This window comes from Maniola jurtina, chromosome 8 (genome assembly GCF_905333055.1).
Source record: "Maniola jurtina chromosome 8, ilManJurt1.1, whole genome shotgun sequence".
NCBI lineage: Eukaryota > Metazoa > Arthropoda > Insecta > Lepidoptera > Nymphalidae > Maniola > Maniola jurtina.
In genome coordinates this window covers 12660403-12679059 of record NC_060036.1, presented here as the reverse complement: position 1 = coordinate 12679059, position 18657 = coordinate 12660403, and the positions used below count along the sequence as shown (strand labels likewise).

Genomic DNA, 18657 nt, shown 5'->3' with positions numbered 1-18657 from the left:
GTCAAGTGCTCGACCGAATAATTTGGGCAAATATGTCTACTCGATCACTCACCACATAAAGTGGTTCGAGTAATTAAATAATATTTAAAATAATGGCAATTCTTATGGTCCCTCTGAACCTAGCTAATTTCAAATACTATCTGGCCGTAGCCCTGTCCGCATGCGCGTTTACAATGGGCAAATTCGAGCTCTCTTATTGGTCTTTTGAACTCGCTGCGTAGTTCAGGGTGGCCATAAAGATTGCTGATTACTTTACAGATGTTCTATTTCACGAAGTTCGTTTGGGTATGTTTGTTGTAGTGCATGCACGTATACATTGTGTTAGTGTGCATCAGGAGCTCTCATACCTAAGTTTCACTGTGAAGTGGTTCGGTTTACGCACACAATTTTACGCTTGTCGGTACAGTTTACAACTATAACCAAGCCTGAGCGGACTTCATGAAATAGAACAACTGAAGATGTTTTATCACCACTAGGCCTTAATAGATGAGTTAATTCACTCGTTTGAAAAAATATTATTACCTTACTCGACCGAATGCTCGCTGCATGTAAACTAGCCCTTATAGTCATGACCAGAGAGCTTGTAAGGCTGCATCGAAAGGATGGGCTCAAAATTTTCATATCAAAGTTCAATGCCGTAACTATACGAGTAGATAAAGAGATATTTTTTTAATGTCACGCTTTAATAAATGAATCTTTCATATTTATTCCGTATACTTGACATGATTTTACATAATATTCTATAAGAAATTTTAACCAATTTTGAAGGGAAATCTGTATTACAGAATCCATCAAGCGACCTGGCTGTGTTTCTATTGTGCAAGTTACTTCACACAAGTGACAGTTGCATGTTTTGCTTACAAGTTCTAATCTACTTTCATACTCTACAATCTGCACTGGCACAATTTTAACGAGGCTAATTGTGTCAACATTCCGTGATTTAGCACTAAAGCTTGAAAAATCCTTTTCTGAAGCCGGTCGCATATTGTCAGAAAACTTTCTGTCGCACTCACTTACGAGCATCAAAAGAGGACAAAATTCTATCAGTGCCAGGTCTAATGCAAAATGTATAAGCAGGGTATCTTCCGGCGGGCGTTCAATTTTTTTTCTGACGATCAATTTCTGGAAATACGCGACTGGCTTTTAAGTCCAACCTGTTGTCTCTACATTCAAATTTATATTCACATACATTAGTATGGCACCTCCTGTAAAACTATTGCTTTAATTTCCCTGGGCTCGCCTAATCACTGCCTAGTTGTGTGTGTGAGTAATTGCCAGGACCATTTCAAAGCAATACTTACGAGTATGGCTGCACTAAGTAATATTGTTGTGAGTGGTGATGACAGTTTCTTGTACAAGACGAAACAGCATTTTTACTAGATATATTAACCATCAATAATACGATTGACATTCAAGAATCCGATAAAAGTTTAAGCTAGTTAAGTGGCCTATATATGGCGACTGGAATAATGTGAACCGGCCATAATTGATATTTTATTGTACGCCTCACAGATGCACAATATCGTTCCGTATAATTTATACGTATTTATAGAGTGGTTGTATAACAACTAATAAAACGTAGGCGTAAATAATAAGAAGTGATAAAAGCCGATGTGACTAGATTATTATATTTATGGATATTGTACATTTTTGTGTTAAAAATAAAATATATCATAAAATCTTTTATCTGGCTTTTTAATTCACTGCATACCTACTTCGACCCGTTCTACGGAATCATTATTTCCACGTAAATGGAAATTGTGGTACCTACAAACTCCCTTCAGCGATCTCATTAAACTTTGATATCAGGTTAGCCCTTGACTCACCTGGTGATAAGTTATAATGCAGTCTAAGAAGGAAGAAGCAGGCTAACCTGAACTTTATACCAGTTTTTATTAAACTCATACCCCCTTTGGTTTCAACACGGCACGCACGGGAACGCTAATTGGGGCACGGCTTTGCCGTTAGAGTGGTAACTAGCAAACCAGACGTAGAGAATCATGAACATCAATAAAATTATCAACCGTAAAGGCCGATTCACACTAAGCACACGTACACGTGCGTAGTGACGCGAGTGAATCCTTAGACTTAACTGCACGCATTACGTCTACGCGAACGTTCACGGCACTTAAACGGTATGACATGTCTCATACAGTTCCATACATTACAACGCAATGGTACGCGCTACGCTTACGCCACCAGCTGTGTGAACGAGCTGTTAGACGTCTAGTGCTGGATATAGGTCTCCAGACAAGAGATTTAGAAATTATGAAATTCCAAACTCCTGCCAGGAATCGAGCCCGGGACTTCCCACTAATAAGACCACTGCGCCAGGGAGTTCAAACCCTCCTTGTTCTTGTTGTTGTAGAAGGTATTTTCCTTCAACCTTCACCGTTAAAGCGAGTGATATCTAATTGCTTGAAACGCCTTAAAGTTAGAAGTGCGTGCCCGGGATATAACAACGGCCAACGTGTTATATAACAAGATTCATAACATGTTACATAACTAGATAATAATTTAGAGAATAATTTGCGACTTGGTACTATCCAAACACTAGCTTTTCCTTTCAACAAAGGTTGCCTGGTAGAGATTGCTCTAAGCAATAAGGCCGCCTTTGCACACAATTGTTTTTTCTGTTTTCTTCCTTCTGTGTTGTGTTCCTTTACATAATTTTGTGTGCAATAAAGACTGCTATCTATCTATCTATCTATATGCAAGTTTAGGTTAACGATTATTATATCCGATTTTACTGATGTCTGAGAACAATGGCTAATACACGAAAATAGGCAAAGGTCAAAATTGCTCACCCATCCAATTACCTTGGGTCAAAATAAGGCAGTAGGTACCTAAAATAAAACTACTTAATAAAATTGGTTGATTTTTATATTAATAAATTGATAGCCAACAAAATATTATGCTAATAAAATAAATAGTGCCCATTTTGCTAAATTCTTTTTTAACTTCATTGATATCATTAGTCATTACAACATTAATTAATTAAAATAAAAGAACAAAATAACAACTAGGGACCACAGATATAGACATAAATATAAGTAGGCTAGATAAGGCGTGCCATTGCAAAATGACAGTTATTTTTTTTATGTCGATTCAAAGCTTATTTTTTACCACCAAGCGTACCGGGAATTAAAATTAACACTTGTCAATATTATAGTATTCGTGTTGACAGGATGTTTCATCACTAACATTTAGTTCAGAGTACGCTCAAGTCACTATCAGTTCCAAAATCAAGTTGCTTTAAAAACAGATCGGCACTCGCAATTCCAGCATGTATTAATAGGGGTCAGTGGCTCAATAGGTATGAGGCAAGATTTTTTTTATATTATATCCTCAATAGCGAAAAATGTATAAAATTAAACCATTAGAAAGCCTTTTTGTGGAACCCGACCACAAATCGGAGAAAAAAATCGGTCAAGTGCAAATCGGATTTATACACGAAGGTTCCGTACCATCCTATGAAATATTTTTTTTATAAAGTATGTGTACTTGTCCACTGAAGCGCTCAGAATAAGGGTGCTTGTCCATTGAAGCGGAGAGTAATGATGAGGTGATGGATATTTACGTCATTTCTGTGGAAACTTTTCCACAGAAGTGACGCAAAACTTCGATTTGAGGTGGAGTCGTGCGTGTTTTGTGTGGGAACGGTGTCGTGTAAATGAGCTACGACCTTTTAGTATGAGATTTTACATCACGCCAATGTTGATAAAATTCCTTTTAAACACTTAAACGTCAAACTAAAAAGATCCGTTCCACACTTGAATTTTATCAACGTTGCCGAATTGTGAAATCTCATAGTAACCTAACTTCAACAATAAAATCTCTTATCAAACTGGGCACAACATAAAACACCAATAAGTATTAACTACGATTAATATTCCCCTCATTCCCCCATTATTGCTCAGTTGCCCCCCCTCCCCCAGTCAGTGCTCAGTTGTGGGGGGGGGGGCAACTGAGCAATAATGGGGGAATGAGGGGAAATATTAGTAGTAGAGGGGGTACGACAATAGCACAACAGTTGAGAACCTAAGGCTTTGAAAGTATGTTTTTTTTAAAGTGGTCTTTAGGCGCATTGGGCGATTTTGGGATGGGTAAAAACTTCGAGGTCGCGTGACGGAATTGTCCAATGAGAACGCTTGACGTCTCCCACTGCCAACTTCACTCATAATATACCTACATTTTTTATAATGCCACTATAATAACCCCGTGACATTACAATGTCACTAAAACCAAGCCGATAAATTGTAAGCAATGAAGTCAATTGACAATCTATTGTTTAATTATAATTTCACTAGTGAGATTGTAATATCACGGCTTTGACAATATACCTGCGACATATATAATGCTTGGAGTGTTAATAGATGTAAAAACTAAAGTAATAATAATGGTTTTAATTCACAAATTAAGAAATTTTAATAAGTACTACAATAATTTGAAAATCTAGAAAATAATATATCACTTCTGTCATTAGTCCAGTTTTTTTTAAATATAAGTTGACAAATATCTGACAATTTTTTATTACAATCAGGGCCTGTTTCCCTAATGCCAGATAAACTTTATCTAACAAATAAAACATTTAACAGATTTTAAATACAAAAACTGTAGTATTGGCGTTGATTCTGATATTTTTCTCGCAAAACAAAATTTAGAGAGATAGATTTAGATAGAATAAAAGATGCAGATAGCATCTTTTTCGTTTGAATATTGCTAAAAAGGACAGAAAACTAATTTTAAATTTAAAGCCTTTAAATTTTAGCGCACTCTACAAATTTAAACAACAGATATGCTACAATATATAATACCTAGTTCTAAATTAAATTACGTTTGTCTGTCCTTTTCTTATTACATTGGTAAGAAAAATTTAATCACGCTGAGAATCAATATCAATGTCTGTATTTGTTAGATAAAGTTTATCTAGCGGTTATATGAAACAGGCCTTCAATGTTGAGACTTCAGTTCAATCCTCAAACCATCAAGCTATTGAGGCTTTATTAACAAAACAATTCATATAATTCGATATCCTAAACCTCGCCAAAGTTCGTGTGCATGGTTTCCTTCGCATGCCTCTGAGCCTCCACCTGCCCTTTGAGGAGCTTGTCACAGATCATGCACTTGAGCGTGAATTTGTTAAGGTCCGTAAACTGACGCGAGGACTTGGCCTCGTGGGCTAATTGTTCAGCTTCGTGGTAGATTTCCATGTCTTCTGCGGGAAATACTGTTTGTATTCCACCCTGAAAAAAGAAAATATTAAACTTTTGAAGGGTTCTGTACACGAAGAGTTCCAACAGGACCCTATTACTAAGCCTCTGAGGTCCATCCATCCGTCTGTCTGTGTGTGCTTTATCTCATGAACCATAATAGATAGAGAGAATGTGTATTTCTTTTACTGCTTTAACATCAAATAAAGAACTCAAAATGGCCGCCATGAAATATTTACTTATAAAAAATAAAGTGTTATTTCTTGCACAATTGTACCAAACCCTTGTGTCGAACGAGTCTGACTCGCACTTGACCGATTTTTATGTTGCTTATAGTTGTATATGCTTTGCCAAGGTTTATCTATAGCTTGAAACAACGGTAATAGCATGGCAGGAGTCAGGATGTCTCACCAATGTAATTTTTTTATACAAACTGTATGAAACAGAGTAATCAAGTACGTGGCGACAACTCGGACTTTGCAATGTCATCATTGTACAATTTGTTCCATTCCATTTCAAAGATATGTCGAATTAATTCTAGTATCGACTAATTTAAGACTAATAATTAGATACTAGCATTAATTTCTTAAACTGGACCCTTTCAAGTAAAGATTTTTATATAAACCTGTGAGGATGATACTGCCATTGTCGCAATTAAAATACCATAAGCCTATGTTGTCATATAAGTTTACAAATTGCGAAAAACCAAATTAAATTTGAATTTCGCGGGCAGGCCCGTCGGCTTCCACCTTAATAAATCAAGGTGTTACTCACATCAGATTGTTCTAAATACAGTGGATCATAGTGTACGCCGTCAAATAGAAGGAACACTCGCTGTCCATAATTTTTATCTTCTCCAAATCTATTTATAATTGCATTTAATGTATCAACTACTGCCATTTCCAAGCCGTAAAATCTTGATAGGATTGCAACCTGAAACATAAAAATATTATATATGTACTAAGTAGTTTGTTCCAGCTAGCCGGAAGAGATGAGATGTATTCTGCCGAAAATAGGAAAAATTGGAAAGAAATGGAGGAGCTTTCACCCAGACTTTGGGATCCATCAAAGACTAGCACACTAACAAAGTAACACTAACATTTTAATCTATTTACTAAAACAATGAATGAAAAACTAACCACATTAAGTTTGTAAATTTATACATACTATGTAAGGATGGAAATAAAAAGCTTGCTTATCATTATTATTACTAAGTAGTTTCTACTTAAAAGGCATTCCAAACCAGTAGTAGATATGTATTTGACAATTCAAGTGCTTATCAATTCAAAGTCAAATTTTTAAATAAGTACCTCTATAGCACCCCCCCAGGAGCTGGGCTGCTGGATCCAGGCACAGTACTCAGCATTGGGCCGCCCCAGCAGGGCTTCATTGTATGTGTCATTGTCACTCGCCACCTCCATAGCTATGATTTGCCGCATCAGCGTGTGAACCGATGTGTCTACATTTCCATTTAATACAAAACCTACAAAAACAAAAAAAGATTCATTTTGAAATTGTAGGGTGCTATTTTTAGTCTTTTTTGTAGTTTTTATTATTAATTTTAAAAATTGTTGTACTTTTGGCTTATTGAGTAATTAATTTAATTATTATAGATTTTATGCAAGGAATGTCTTAGGTTAAGTTTTACTATTTAGAAGTTTTAGATTAAGCATGTTGAGTTAGCCTGTAAGTGAGTATACATTGATAGTCCTAAGTTTATATAAGTCGTCATAATTACTTTTCTTTGTATACCGTTGGCTTCCTATTAAATAAAATAAAAAAATAAAATAAAACAGCAAATATTTTGTTGTCTATAGTATAAAAGGAAAAACTGACTGATTATCTATCAACACACAGCTCAAACTACTGGACAGGCTGAAATTTGGCATATATTGATCTTTTATTTAGATATTTACTTGGGTGGGGTATCCAAAAATCTTAGTGGGAGTTTACAATATAGCTTAATATAACTTACAAACAAAATCTTCAGTTTCTAGATCCAGTGATTTAAGCTGTGTGTTTATATTGTATAAATGTCATTGAAAAAGTTATGTGTATATGTTTAAAATATTAAAAAAATATTGTCAATGTATATAAACTTTGCATTTACTAAAATAAAGATTACATACACTGATGATAGCTAAAGTTTGTCAAAACCCATTTTTAAGTAACTCAGTCCTATTTATCAACATTAACAACCAAAGTTACATATTTGCAATCACCAATCCATAAATTATGTAAGAAATTTTAAAATAAGAAACAAATGCAATGTTTCATAAGCAAATTATTAATAAGCACAAAGACAAAATTAAAGCATCATGCTTCTGAATCTGAAGTTCATTATGTATAAAAACTTATAAACAATGAAGTGATGTTGTTCTAAAAATAGTCAAGCACCGTAGGATGCTTTGTACTGTTGCCTTTATGTAAAAATCGCGTGGGTTCTATTCACAAATATAGATTAATCGATATTTTTATTACCTATACTAGTGAAGAGACATGAATTATCAGAAGGGACCACTTTCTTCATCAAAATCCCCGGTCTACAGGGTTCTATTGAGTTGTGCGACACTCCGTTCTCCACGGGCGTTGGAATATCGGGCTTAACAACAGTCGGGGTCGCGGGAGGCGACTTTTCCTCGACGATCAAAGTTTCGCCCGTCTTCAACCCAATGTCACTCAACTTTTTGCTATCGTTACTAACATCTATTGGTTTGGGCGGATAACCACACAGCACACAAATCCTCTCGCAGCTAACGTCCGATATGCTCGAGAGAAACACTTTTAATTCACCCACAGTACTTTCAGAGGTCAAATCCTTCAATACTTGCTGACCATTTTTACTTTTGACTTTAAACGCTAGCGACGCCATAGTAATGAATAAAACTTTTTATACACTTAAATATTACTTATAAATTTGTAAATGTGTGTCAAATGGAAGTATTCAGCAAATATAAGTGGCTGTAATTAATAAATAACATAACGTAAAACGTTACGTATGCGTCCAACAGCCAACTTTTTTTATGACAAATCAAACCATAAACGTCAAACTCAAACAAAGCAAAACAATGTGACAACCACTAACCAGTGACGAGTGGTGACAACTGACACTAGTCTATGAAAAGAGTTGAGCGATGTTGCCATTGTAAATTCATAATAATGAGTCAATGAGGGTAACATAAGATACTTTAAACATTAATGGACCTAATGAATCCATTCATTCGAATCAATATTTGAGATTATTGCTGATTATTTAATACAACCTATATTCAGAGCAACTATGGTGATTTTTAGGATGTTATTTGCCATAACTATGTACCCATTATCCACAATAATACCTTATTGTTAATTTTATAAAATTGCGAGAAAGTTTATATCTGTTTATCTATATGTTTGCTACCTTTTTACGGTGAATCTGCTTAGCAATCCAAACGAAATCTTATACAGATAAAGACAATCATTTGATAGATACAGATAGCTTGTATTCTGGAAACGAATACACTACTTTTTATCCCGGAAAATCAAAGTTCTCATGAGATTTTTAAAATACAGTAACTACATCCGCGTGAACGAATGTAGGTACTCTATCATAAAATTATATTTTAGTTAAGTGTAAATTAATTAATATGGTTTCTTTGTAGTTTTCATTTTAAGGTTTCATTGAACAATGTACCAATATAAAGGATAGGTATAACATTAGGTGGTACCTGTATTAATAAGCGTAGTTTTAAAATTGGACTTTACAAGTAAAAACTGAAAATATTCCATCATTTCAACATGGCTTATTATTTCGGTTTCAAGAAATATCACATAAAAATCCTATGGTAAATAAATAAATAAATTATTTTTGGCTTGCTTACCTCTTCAAATAATTCAAATTCTTTTCTTTTCAAATAATTTCCACGAATAGATTTAAGTACATAAAAGTATTATGAACAGAATACTCTTTTTGCTGTCGATGTCGGTTAAAAAAAGATGATACCTTTTTACAATCCTTTTATTAAAAATAATATTATGACATTCTACATATTATTATAAATATTCCCAAGTTTAGGTTATAAAATACTAACTTACTTTATTCTAAACATCATCAATAAGTATCAAGTTTTTGGCACAATCATACATAAAGGTAACGGCAACAAACGTTAAAAGTAACATGAACGTTCTATTTTATTAAATGTTACCTAGATTATATTTTATATTCTCTATGAACACTGTTCCTAAACACATGTATGGCACGAAACAAAGAGTCTAAGTCCTTTGTACAATACATAAAGTATAACTACTTTCACAACATCATTAAAAAAAAAATACACATTCAATGATCCACATCCACACAATCAATTCATAATAATTTGATATGATCGGTAGGTAACAAAAAATACCTCTACGTAACTCTAAATAGTTAGTAGTTTTGTGGTAATAACAGTAATTATCGCTTATTTATTAGATTAATAATTATTATACTTACCTACATATTATTATTATTATTGATATAAATCTTAAAATCTAGAATGTATTGTCACATTTGTTTCTTGCTAAATTGTGCATTTATATTATAATTAAATACCTATCTATCTACAAAAATGCGAATCACATTACAGGCATTGAATGAAAATAAGTATTTAAATGTCTATGATTAAATTATCATTACATTGTAATTATTTGTAAGTACACTATTTTTGTAATAAAGAGTTGATTAAGTAAATTATATTTTCATGCGAGTACTTTCGGTCCTATCTATTAAGAGTTATAGCAATATTATGGCACTATAAAATGTCTTGGCGCTTTATTAAGTATATTATCTTTGGTTTTAATAATTGTATGTACCTAAATAAAAAACAAAATAACATGTAAATAACTAATATTTTAACAAGTTTTTACATTTCATTAGGAATTTAATATCATGAGTATTATATTATTAACCGCTATTAAGTATTGCAATAAACACTTAAGTATCCCTATAAATAATTTATTTACATTTACATTCAGTCATGTACAAAAAATTCAAACATTTGAGTATTTAATTAACATAAATTTTGAGAAAATATTTTGCAGTATTTGAACTACGGATGCAGTGAATGTGCGTGTCACATAGAGGCTATAATATGACGGTGAAATGGTGGACGTAAGATGGCCGTCATAACGCTGATGACATTGTGGAAAGTAAAAAGCGTAGCTTAATTTTTTTTAATAGCTTAAGTAAAAAAAAAACACGAAGTAATACCAACGTTACTCTTGCCTCTACTGTAATTATTTATTCGAACTTGGCTTCGACACACGACCGTGTGTCTTGATAATTTACATTGATATGGCAACATTTTGCTTAGTAAACAAAAGGCTCAAATAAAACTGGAATCCAGAGCCGAGAAAAGTTCTATTGAAAAAACATAAATAAAGGTGGATGCAGACTGCCGATAGTCGATCCCTTTAGCGAATTTCCATAAACATTTTAGTCTTCGATTCCAAATTAACGTGAAGGTATTTAAAACCTGCACATCATTAAAGTTTCAATTGTTTTCAACACACTTCGTATAAAGCTTCAAATTAATTACTAAACACATACCTACTTATTCAAAAAGACCGAGCCCGTACCTATAGCGAATAGTTCCCATTAGTTTTTTCCATAGTGGGTAGGTATATAGATGCGTGAGATTCGTAAATTGCGACGGTTATGGGCCTGCCTAAAATTGGAAAAAATTCGCTACACGAGCAATTTGAAAAACGAAAATTTTAAATCATTAGACAGGACTATTATCAATTTTAAGCCGATTGTGAGCGTTTCTATGGAGTCGTCGGTGCCTATGACGTAACGACCAATGTCACGTGGGCCGACGAACGAACCGCTGCAAGGGTGCTCGCAGGCCCCTTCTACTGACCACTAGAGGGGGTATCTGTTCGTCTTCTTCCTCATCCAAGTCTTCTCCACCTTCGGAACTGTCTTCTCCACTCCATACTTCAGGCTTCACAGCTTGGTATGACGCTGAGAACCCTTTGAATACTATCGAGTCGTCTGTACGAAATTTGACTAGCAAGGCTTCTGTTGTTGATACTATCTCGGGTGGACCCTGTGATGGAAAGAAAAAATAATGAGTAGGTTGTGCTTCATAAGTAGGTATAAATTATCGGATCAGTGCGATGGGCGTGGCGTCCCCCCGCCTCATACCGCGATTGCCATCTCAACCTGTCGCGCACTATACCGAGATCCATTGGTAACTTATGGAGGATTCATGTACCTATAATTTAGAAACTGCAAAGTTATTTTTTTGCTTTACTTTCGATGATTATAGAAAGAAAATTGCTGTACTAGTTACAGCCTACCTACGAGCACTTATCTATTCCAATTCTTTTTAGATTCGTAGTTAAATACAGGTAACTATCGTATGGGATTATGGATCTAACGACAGGTAGGAAAATTATTATAATTAACTACTTATCTATTACAAATGTCTCTCTGTAGCGACTGTCAATAGTTTTGAAATAAGAACATAATGCTGCCTAGCTTACCATTAGTCAGGTTAGCTATGGGTTAACTACGAATATACAGGTAAGTTTACCTAAAAATGATTTTATTATAATAATTACAGGTAAAAAACGTCAGTCGTAGGTACATAGGTAGGGACCTTACTAATCAATATTACGGAATCAATATTACGATGTCAACACCAGTTAAATAAATTATTGAAACTTACCTTAGTCCCACAAAAACTGCCATAATCACCAGCACTGCCTTCCAAGCCGCCGAAGACTTGCACATAATCATAATCGCAGTTCGTCTCAGGCTCCAACTCAAAGGTAAGGAAGGTAAGTCTGACGAACTGGCCGAGTGGCGCCACGATGCTCCAGTCGCAGTTAGCGCGAGACTCGTACGAGTCATGGCCGTAACGTGCGTGAGAGTATAAGTGTTGCACTGTTTCTGAAGCTGCAAGGTAGCCACCACAGGCTGAAAATAAAAGTCAAAATTAAAACCATTTATTCAAAATAGCTTGGTACACTCTTTGACTGTCAGTTGTTTTTGTAAGATAATGGTATAAAATGCAGAAATATCACTTAAACTTTTTAGAGGTTACTTCTAATTAATTTAAAGCGAATGCTCTCACTTAATTGAATCATCACCGCCATAATATTATGTGAAACATTTTTCAGTAGGTAGATAGAAAAGAATTATTTACTTAACGGAAATATTTTAGACATTAAAAAATTGCTTAAAAAATAAATATGTAAATTTATATGTATTACAGTATTTTAATTTTTACATTAATATCTCAACAGATTTGAGATCTAATTAATTTATACAAAACTTAAGCACGTATCAGTTACACTAAGAACAACAAAAAAAACTACAAATTTACTTAAATGCAACTTACCTGTAGAATAAGTAGCTAGAAATCCTTTTCTTTGTACTGACGCGTCAGACTTGAATACGACATACATCTGGTTCTGTGAAGCGACTACAGGGTGAGGAAGCTTACTTCCACAAAACCTTCCTAATGTCTTCTCATCTGCAGATGCTCCGTCGTAAATAGTGACGTGGTCGTATGTGCATTCCTGGTTTAGAAAAATACTCTTATGCAATAAGTTTGGCAAAAGAAAGTTTTTTCTTTTACATAACATAGGAATAAATCGTAAGCGTATCGCAATTTTATAGAAAAGTTAGAGACCAATATTCATTACAGGTAAGTTCGAAATACATTATGACAGCTGTTAATTTATGTACATTACCTGATGGGGCTCCAATTCAAAGACGTTAAAGATTAACTTTATACGATGTCCGGGAGTAGTTGAAAACTGCCACACACAGTCTTTTCTTGACGGGTAAGTGTCAGGGTAATTTGGACTGGAAACAAGAAAAAATACACTTATATAGTACTTACTTAATAAGTACAGCTTAAAGTACTAAGTGCTCTCTTAATTGAACTTACCTGTCGTATAATTTAATCGATAAACCGGACTTACCTGAATATAGTGCCGTGTGGGTGCGTAATATCATGTTTACAACCACCTTCTTTACAATCGTGTTTATTGGGATGGAGTGTAAAGCCACTGTGGCAAGCGCATTCATATCCTCCCAAGGTGTTATGGCACTCGTGTTGGCATCCACCATTGTTGTCAGCGCACTCATCAACGTCTATGTAATATGCTGCTGCGAACCCAGAGTGGTGGACTGATGTGTCTGAAGTAAACTGTAATAAAATAATTAAAACTAAAAATAGATGACATGACTTTATTTTTTCATCGATACATAAAACAATATGTGACTGATTGACTGTAAATGCAAATCCTAAACTAGTGGATATAGAAACTTAGAATTTTGCACTTTATAGATCTTATAGCTTGAGTATGTTAAGATTTTAAACACGAAGAGAAACTCGCGCTATCTCACTCATAATTCGCGCATATGAAACATGGCATACAGGCAACAACCATTAGCAGACGGAGGCGCGCTATGAAATATTTTCACACCCTTCAAAAATAAAAATTCTGCGCAGGCACATTAGAGTAGCATATAATAGTGGCAGTACTGTACATGAAACTTACCTGAACACGTAAAACAGATCCATCAGAGGTGACAGGTGGTGGTAATAATGATCCACAGAATGCTCCGTGGCGTCGCAAAACATCAGCGCCTAGTCTTGAATGAACCGTTACACTGTCATATTCACATTCCTGAAAATGTCAAATATGTACACGTCAATAGAGTTATTAACATGGTTATTAAGTATTAAAGCACACGACTGTCTGAAAAACGTTTTGAAAATTTTTAATGGCTTGAGAATCTCTAAGAATGGAGATTCTTAATATATTAATATCTACTAATTATTTTTGTTATTTCAATTTTCTATTCAACAGTCTACTCTTAAATATCTATCAAATGGGATCATTTTCAACATTTTTTCATACCCTTATAGTATTTTACTAAAAACTGCACATGTGCCCATTATCTAAATTGTTAATAAGAAAAAAAGGAGTGTCTTTTTATAGTACCTAATAGGTAGATACCTAATTACGTATGCTATGGCTTATTGGGGATCTATTATCATGCGTAATGTTAATAGATAGTAGCATATGGGCATCCAGACTAACAGCTTTATGGAAACCTAATTAAACTTAATGTGAAAAGTTTCAAGTACCCACAAATATTCAGCTTATTACATAACGCACGTGACCTAACATCATTGCGTGACGTGTCCGCTTACGACTGCTTCCGACTATTACACAAATTGCCTCTACGAGACCTTGCCCTAGAGATGGGGAACATACTAGTTATAACGTGACCTAATCAAGAGTTTAATGGGTCACGTTTATTCGCTAACTTTGTTTGCTGGTAAACTGTACGAGTACCTACCTGATTCTCATCAGGATTATCTTTACTTCTATTTTTGTTTCGTACAGTAGGTATCAAAAGCGCAAAATTGGGGTTGTATTACAATATTTAGGGTTAATATAGAGTTGGAAAAATAATGTGTATCTAAATCTGCGTCGAGCTTTTCACAATCCCTGAACCTTAGCCCATTGTGGCGAACAGAAACGGCTTTTAATAATGCAGGAAGTAACGGTTCAGTAAGTAATTATTCAAGGACAACGAAAAGGAGACCGATTTTGATGATCACATAGTAGGTACATATTATCACATAAGTAAAATAAAGAGTTAAAATATAGGTAGGTATAAAATAAATAAAAGAAGACATGAAGGAGAGGTCTCAAACGTTAGAATTTCTAACTTTTTTGTCGATCATTGTTTATTTACCTGATGATACATATTATTGCTTCCTTCCAAGTCGAAGTGAGTGAAGTTAAGTGTTATTCTATGTTGCGGTGGTGCGACTATCTCCCAGAGACAGTTTTTGGACGGAGGATAGAGATCAGGAAACGATGGCGATGTTATTGTACCGTTTGAAGCATATAAAACACCTCCACAAGCATCTGAAAGGAAAACAGCTTCATGAATATCTGTGATATCCATGGAGTTTACTTAATCACCGATTTATTATAAGTATAAACAAGATATAGGTATAAATGTATCAATCAACAAAACAGCCTTTATAGAAATACTAGCTGATCTTACGACTTCGTTCACGTGGATTAAGGTTTTAAAAATCCCATGCGAACTCTGATGTTTCGGGATAAAAGTAACTTATGTTACTATCCAGACTATTAACTAGATCCATGCAAAAAAATCACGTCAATCTGTTGCTTTGTTGTGACGTAATTGAAGGACAAACCAATAAACCCACAAACCAACAAACAGCACTTTCGTATTTATAATATGGGTAGTAATTTCAGCAGAGGCAGCTAAGCAGAGGCTCTTTAGTTGCATTTCATTAAGTACCTAATTCTATTTCTAAGTAATTTATTAAACTACGATGAGTGTGTCGGACAAAAGTCCCATAAAAATTAAGATAGCAAGAAAAACACATCCAAACGAATAAAGTATTTAAACTCGGGTAGGTATATAGGTAGGTAGCTCTGATAGTAGAAGCTCTTGTTTAGAACTGTAGAGTTTTCAAAGATAGTGGGAAAATACAAAAACTGTGAATTGTAGGTAGTAGCTACACAATAATTTAAAAGTAATATCAACGATATCAACTCAAGGCAAAGCAAATAGTAGGTAACTCACTTTCGCATTTCTTTCCATCAGAGTGCAGCTCATACCCGATATCACAAGCACATTCATATCCTCCAAGGGTGTTGACGCATGAGTGACTGCAACCGTGGTCGATGGAGGCACACTCATCAAATTCCTTCATGAAAGTGGCTGAGAAACCCGCCTTTTGTACTGAACTATCTGACTCGAAGATGACTAGAAGTTTGTTGGATGTAGATCTGAAAGGTGTACGTGAAATTATAACTGGTGATTGAAATGATTAAAATAATTTACCTAGGTATTACATTTTTGTCATTTTTTACAAAGAAACGAAAGTCATTATCAAATTTTTAACAAACGAGTATAACAATTTTAGAACAGGTAAGTTTATTCAAACCAAAGTAATCGGTCAGGTAAGTTTGATTAAAAGTTTTGTATGTTACCTAATATCTGGAGGTATTTTATGTCCACAAAACATTCCGATTAGGGGACTATCCAGAGAGTCTCCATCTCTTACTTTTACTTTGTCATAGTTACACGTGTCGTGATTTTCAACTTCAAACGAATGGAAACGAAGAGCCACTTGGTAATCCTGTAAGACAAACGATTTAAGTTAGTGCCAGTTTTCATGTAATATTTTTCTGTCTTCAGCTATTATATAAGTATTTATTTACAAAAATTAAATATGTTCGTAAAGAGTTCGTGCAATTGAATGGCGAAGCCAAAGTGACAATAGGTACAAAGAACCAATAGACATAAGTACCTACTTAGTACCTACAAGACCGTGCTCTGTGAAATTCTTGAAAGAAGCCATGACCACCATTGAACGTGTATTATTTGGAATGTAGTTGAAGATAACAAGCAAGAGGAAGTAGTTATTAATTGACTACAAAGTATAAAAATATTTACTAGTGGTACTGAAAGTTTCCAGATGCAGAGCTTATTGGGTTGGTAATCGTCAGGATAGTTGGGTGATTCCAGATGACCACTGCTGTCCACTTCTATATCTCCTCCGCAAACAGCTGTTAATATTAAACAGTATTAAATAGAACATTACTGATCTGTGAATCCATAGCAAATATTACAACTTTAACATGATTGCATTAAACGGAAGGGAAATATAATAACTATAGAGAATATTCCTGCCTTATAAGTTATTAAATAATTGTATTACTAAGGTATTCCTTATTCCATGATATACAAGACACGAAGCTTGTTATAAATGGATTCGCTGATAGAATTATGACGGTTATTGGATTTAATCTCGGAAACAGACTGAGATAATCTCAGCTTTGACTCGGTAATCAATTTGTACCGCTTAGTATTAGACAAGATTAATAGCAATTTATCATTTTAGTAGCGAACAGTGTCGACTTAACACTATATAACATAATTAAACGAAATAATTTTTCGGTATGGAACTGCAACATTAATCAACTATTATTGTTCGAATTTTTATTATATCTAAGTACCTAGTTAAACTAAATAAAATAAGCAACAAATAATAAAGTGATTTATAGAGAAAGGTCATGTTTTACTTCATATTAAAGCGATTTAAGTGGAAATTTCGAATGTCGTAAGGGGCATTTTGTTATAATAAGAACACTTTAATTTAATCATCATCAATAATTTTATCTATAAATCTAAATATTTGAAATAATCATGCTATTTTCATGTTGCCATAACAAAGTAGGTACTTAAATGTAATAATTTTTATAAAATACCTACTTTAAAATTAACACAACTTACCTTAAAAAGAATTGTGAATTACCTATCCCATTTTAACACTTTTCTTACCTGTTAACATATAATATTTTTGATTTACCTTCATAATGTGCTCTAAATCCTCTATGAGGCTTAGTCTTCGGTCCTGGTTGGTACACAACAGTCAGTCTGGAGCCAGTGGAACGCATTATGGGACCTTTGCCGGACCCACAGATTCTGCCCAGCACTGGGGCGTTGGGCATGTAGCCATCCCACACTTCGACCCACTCCGAGCGACAACCATCGGACTTGTGGATATCGATTTCTGTAAAAAAACAAAACAATAATAATTATAATTTACGATTTATAGTTATGCAGAGGCAGAGCTTTTAGCTCACAGACCAAATACTGGTCTTTGTATTTTCTAGTTGTTTATTTTGTAGTAAATTGTATTTTTTATTTTTATTCTTTTTGTGATTTTGTTGGACTGAATAAACTTTTACTTATTTATTTATTTAATTTATTTATTCCTTTCCCGGCGCATCACATCTACAGTCCCCGCACTAACAGGGTGCGGTTTGACGTGCGGATGTGCGGGGCGTCCTCCCGCCTCATACTTCGATTGCCATCCCGACCTGTCGCGTACTACAGTACTCTACTGTCACACTAACAAGATGTGCGGCGCTATGAAGCGCTCCAAAATATTCACTGGAGCCAACTCTGTCACATCGCACCTCGTCGCTCCGTTGCCGCGTCGTCGTTGTAATGCGGTTGAGGTCAATTAAATTATAATATGAACCAATAGTAATAATAACAATAGCGGTGTGGCATAGCGCGGCTTCACTGTCGCGCCATGCCACACCGCTTTAGTGCGGTTCGACTGGGATGAACCAGAGGCGGTAATGTGTGGATTAACCGTTACCCTTCCGAATGTGAACATCTTCATACAGCTGTTCCTTGTATTACAACTTCTGAAAAGTGCGTTGGACACGTTTCTGTCGCGTGCTGCATTCTTACTTTGTGTGTTTCAAGCTTAAGTCCAATATCAAGAAAACATAATGGGATAAATAACACAAGTCAAACACAACTACTCGTAAATCAAGTGAGAGTCAACGACAAGTTATAAGTTATAACCGGCTATCGGTTAACCCAATT

The 18657-nt window shown here is 34.7% G+C and overlaps 2 protein-coding genes across 5 annotated transcripts in view; both read right to left on the bottom strand.

The window, feature by feature from the left end:
• Positions 1 to 5011: 5011 nt before the first annotated feature.
• LOC123867742 (ubiquitin thioesterase OTU1) lies at positions 5012 to 8248 on the bottom strand. The gene is made up of 4 exons (XM_045909968.1): positions 7695 to 8248; positions 6524 to 6696; positions 5988 to 6146; positions 5012 to 5246 (listed from the first exon to the last, which is right to left on the bottom strand). Exons 1-4 carry the CDS (start codon positions 8083 to 8085, stop codon positions 5037 to 5039), a joined length of 933 nt encoding a protein of 310 aa, XP_045765924.1. The 5' UTR covers positions 8086 to 8248; the 3' UTR covers positions 5012 to 5036.
• A 946-nt stretch (positions 8249 to 9194) lies between these two features.
• LOC123867726 (tolloid-like protein 1) overlaps positions 9195 to 18657 on the bottom strand; it is a 116107-nt gene continuing 106644 nt past the window's right edge. For 3 of the 4 annotated variants that reach the window (XM_045909903.1, XM_045909901.1, XM_045909902.1), the window contains exons 10-20: positions 17624 to 17827; positions 16708 to 16820; positions 16242 to 16390; positions 15832 to 16037; positions 14962 to 15164; positions 13752 to 13880; positions 13170 to 13396; positions 12936 to 13050; positions 12581 to 12761; positions 11906 to 12156; positions 9195 to 11281 (exon numbers count right to left, since the gene is read on the bottom strand). In XM_045909903.1, coding sequence (XP_045765859.1) covers positions 11036 to 11281; positions 11906 to 12156; positions 12581 to 12761; positions 12936 to 13050; positions 13170 to 13396; positions 13752 to 13880; positions 14962 to 15164; positions 15832 to 16037; positions 16242 to 16390; positions 16708 to 16820; positions 17624 to 17827 — 2024 coding nt within the window. In that variant the 3' untranslated portion in view covers positions 9195 to 11035. The remainder of the gene's footprint in view (positions 11282 to 11905; positions 12157 to 12580; positions 12762 to 12935; positions 13051 to 13169; positions 13397 to 13751; positions 13881 to 14961; positions 15165 to 15831; positions 16038 to 16241; positions 16391 to 16707; positions 16821 to 17623; positions 17828 to 18657) is intronic. The other variant, XM_045909904.1, reaches the window with a different exon arrangement.

What these genes read in the sequence shown, in the direction of transcription:
- LOC123867742 (XM_045909968.1), bottom strand. Translation starts at nt 8,085, where the DNA reads ATGGCGTCGCTAGCGTTTAAAGTCAAAAGTAAAAATGGTCAGCAAGTA. An exon ending in ATGTCTCTTCACTAGTATAG is followed by an intron (nt 6,697 to 7,694) that starts GTAATAAAAATA and finishes TTGTTTTTGTAG; the next exon opens with GTTTTGTATTAAATGGAAAT. An exon ending in CCTGGGGGGGTGCTATAGAG is followed by an intron (nt 6,147 to 6,523) that starts GTACTTATTTAA and finishes TTTATGTTTCAG; the next exon opens with GTTGCAATCCTATCAAGATT.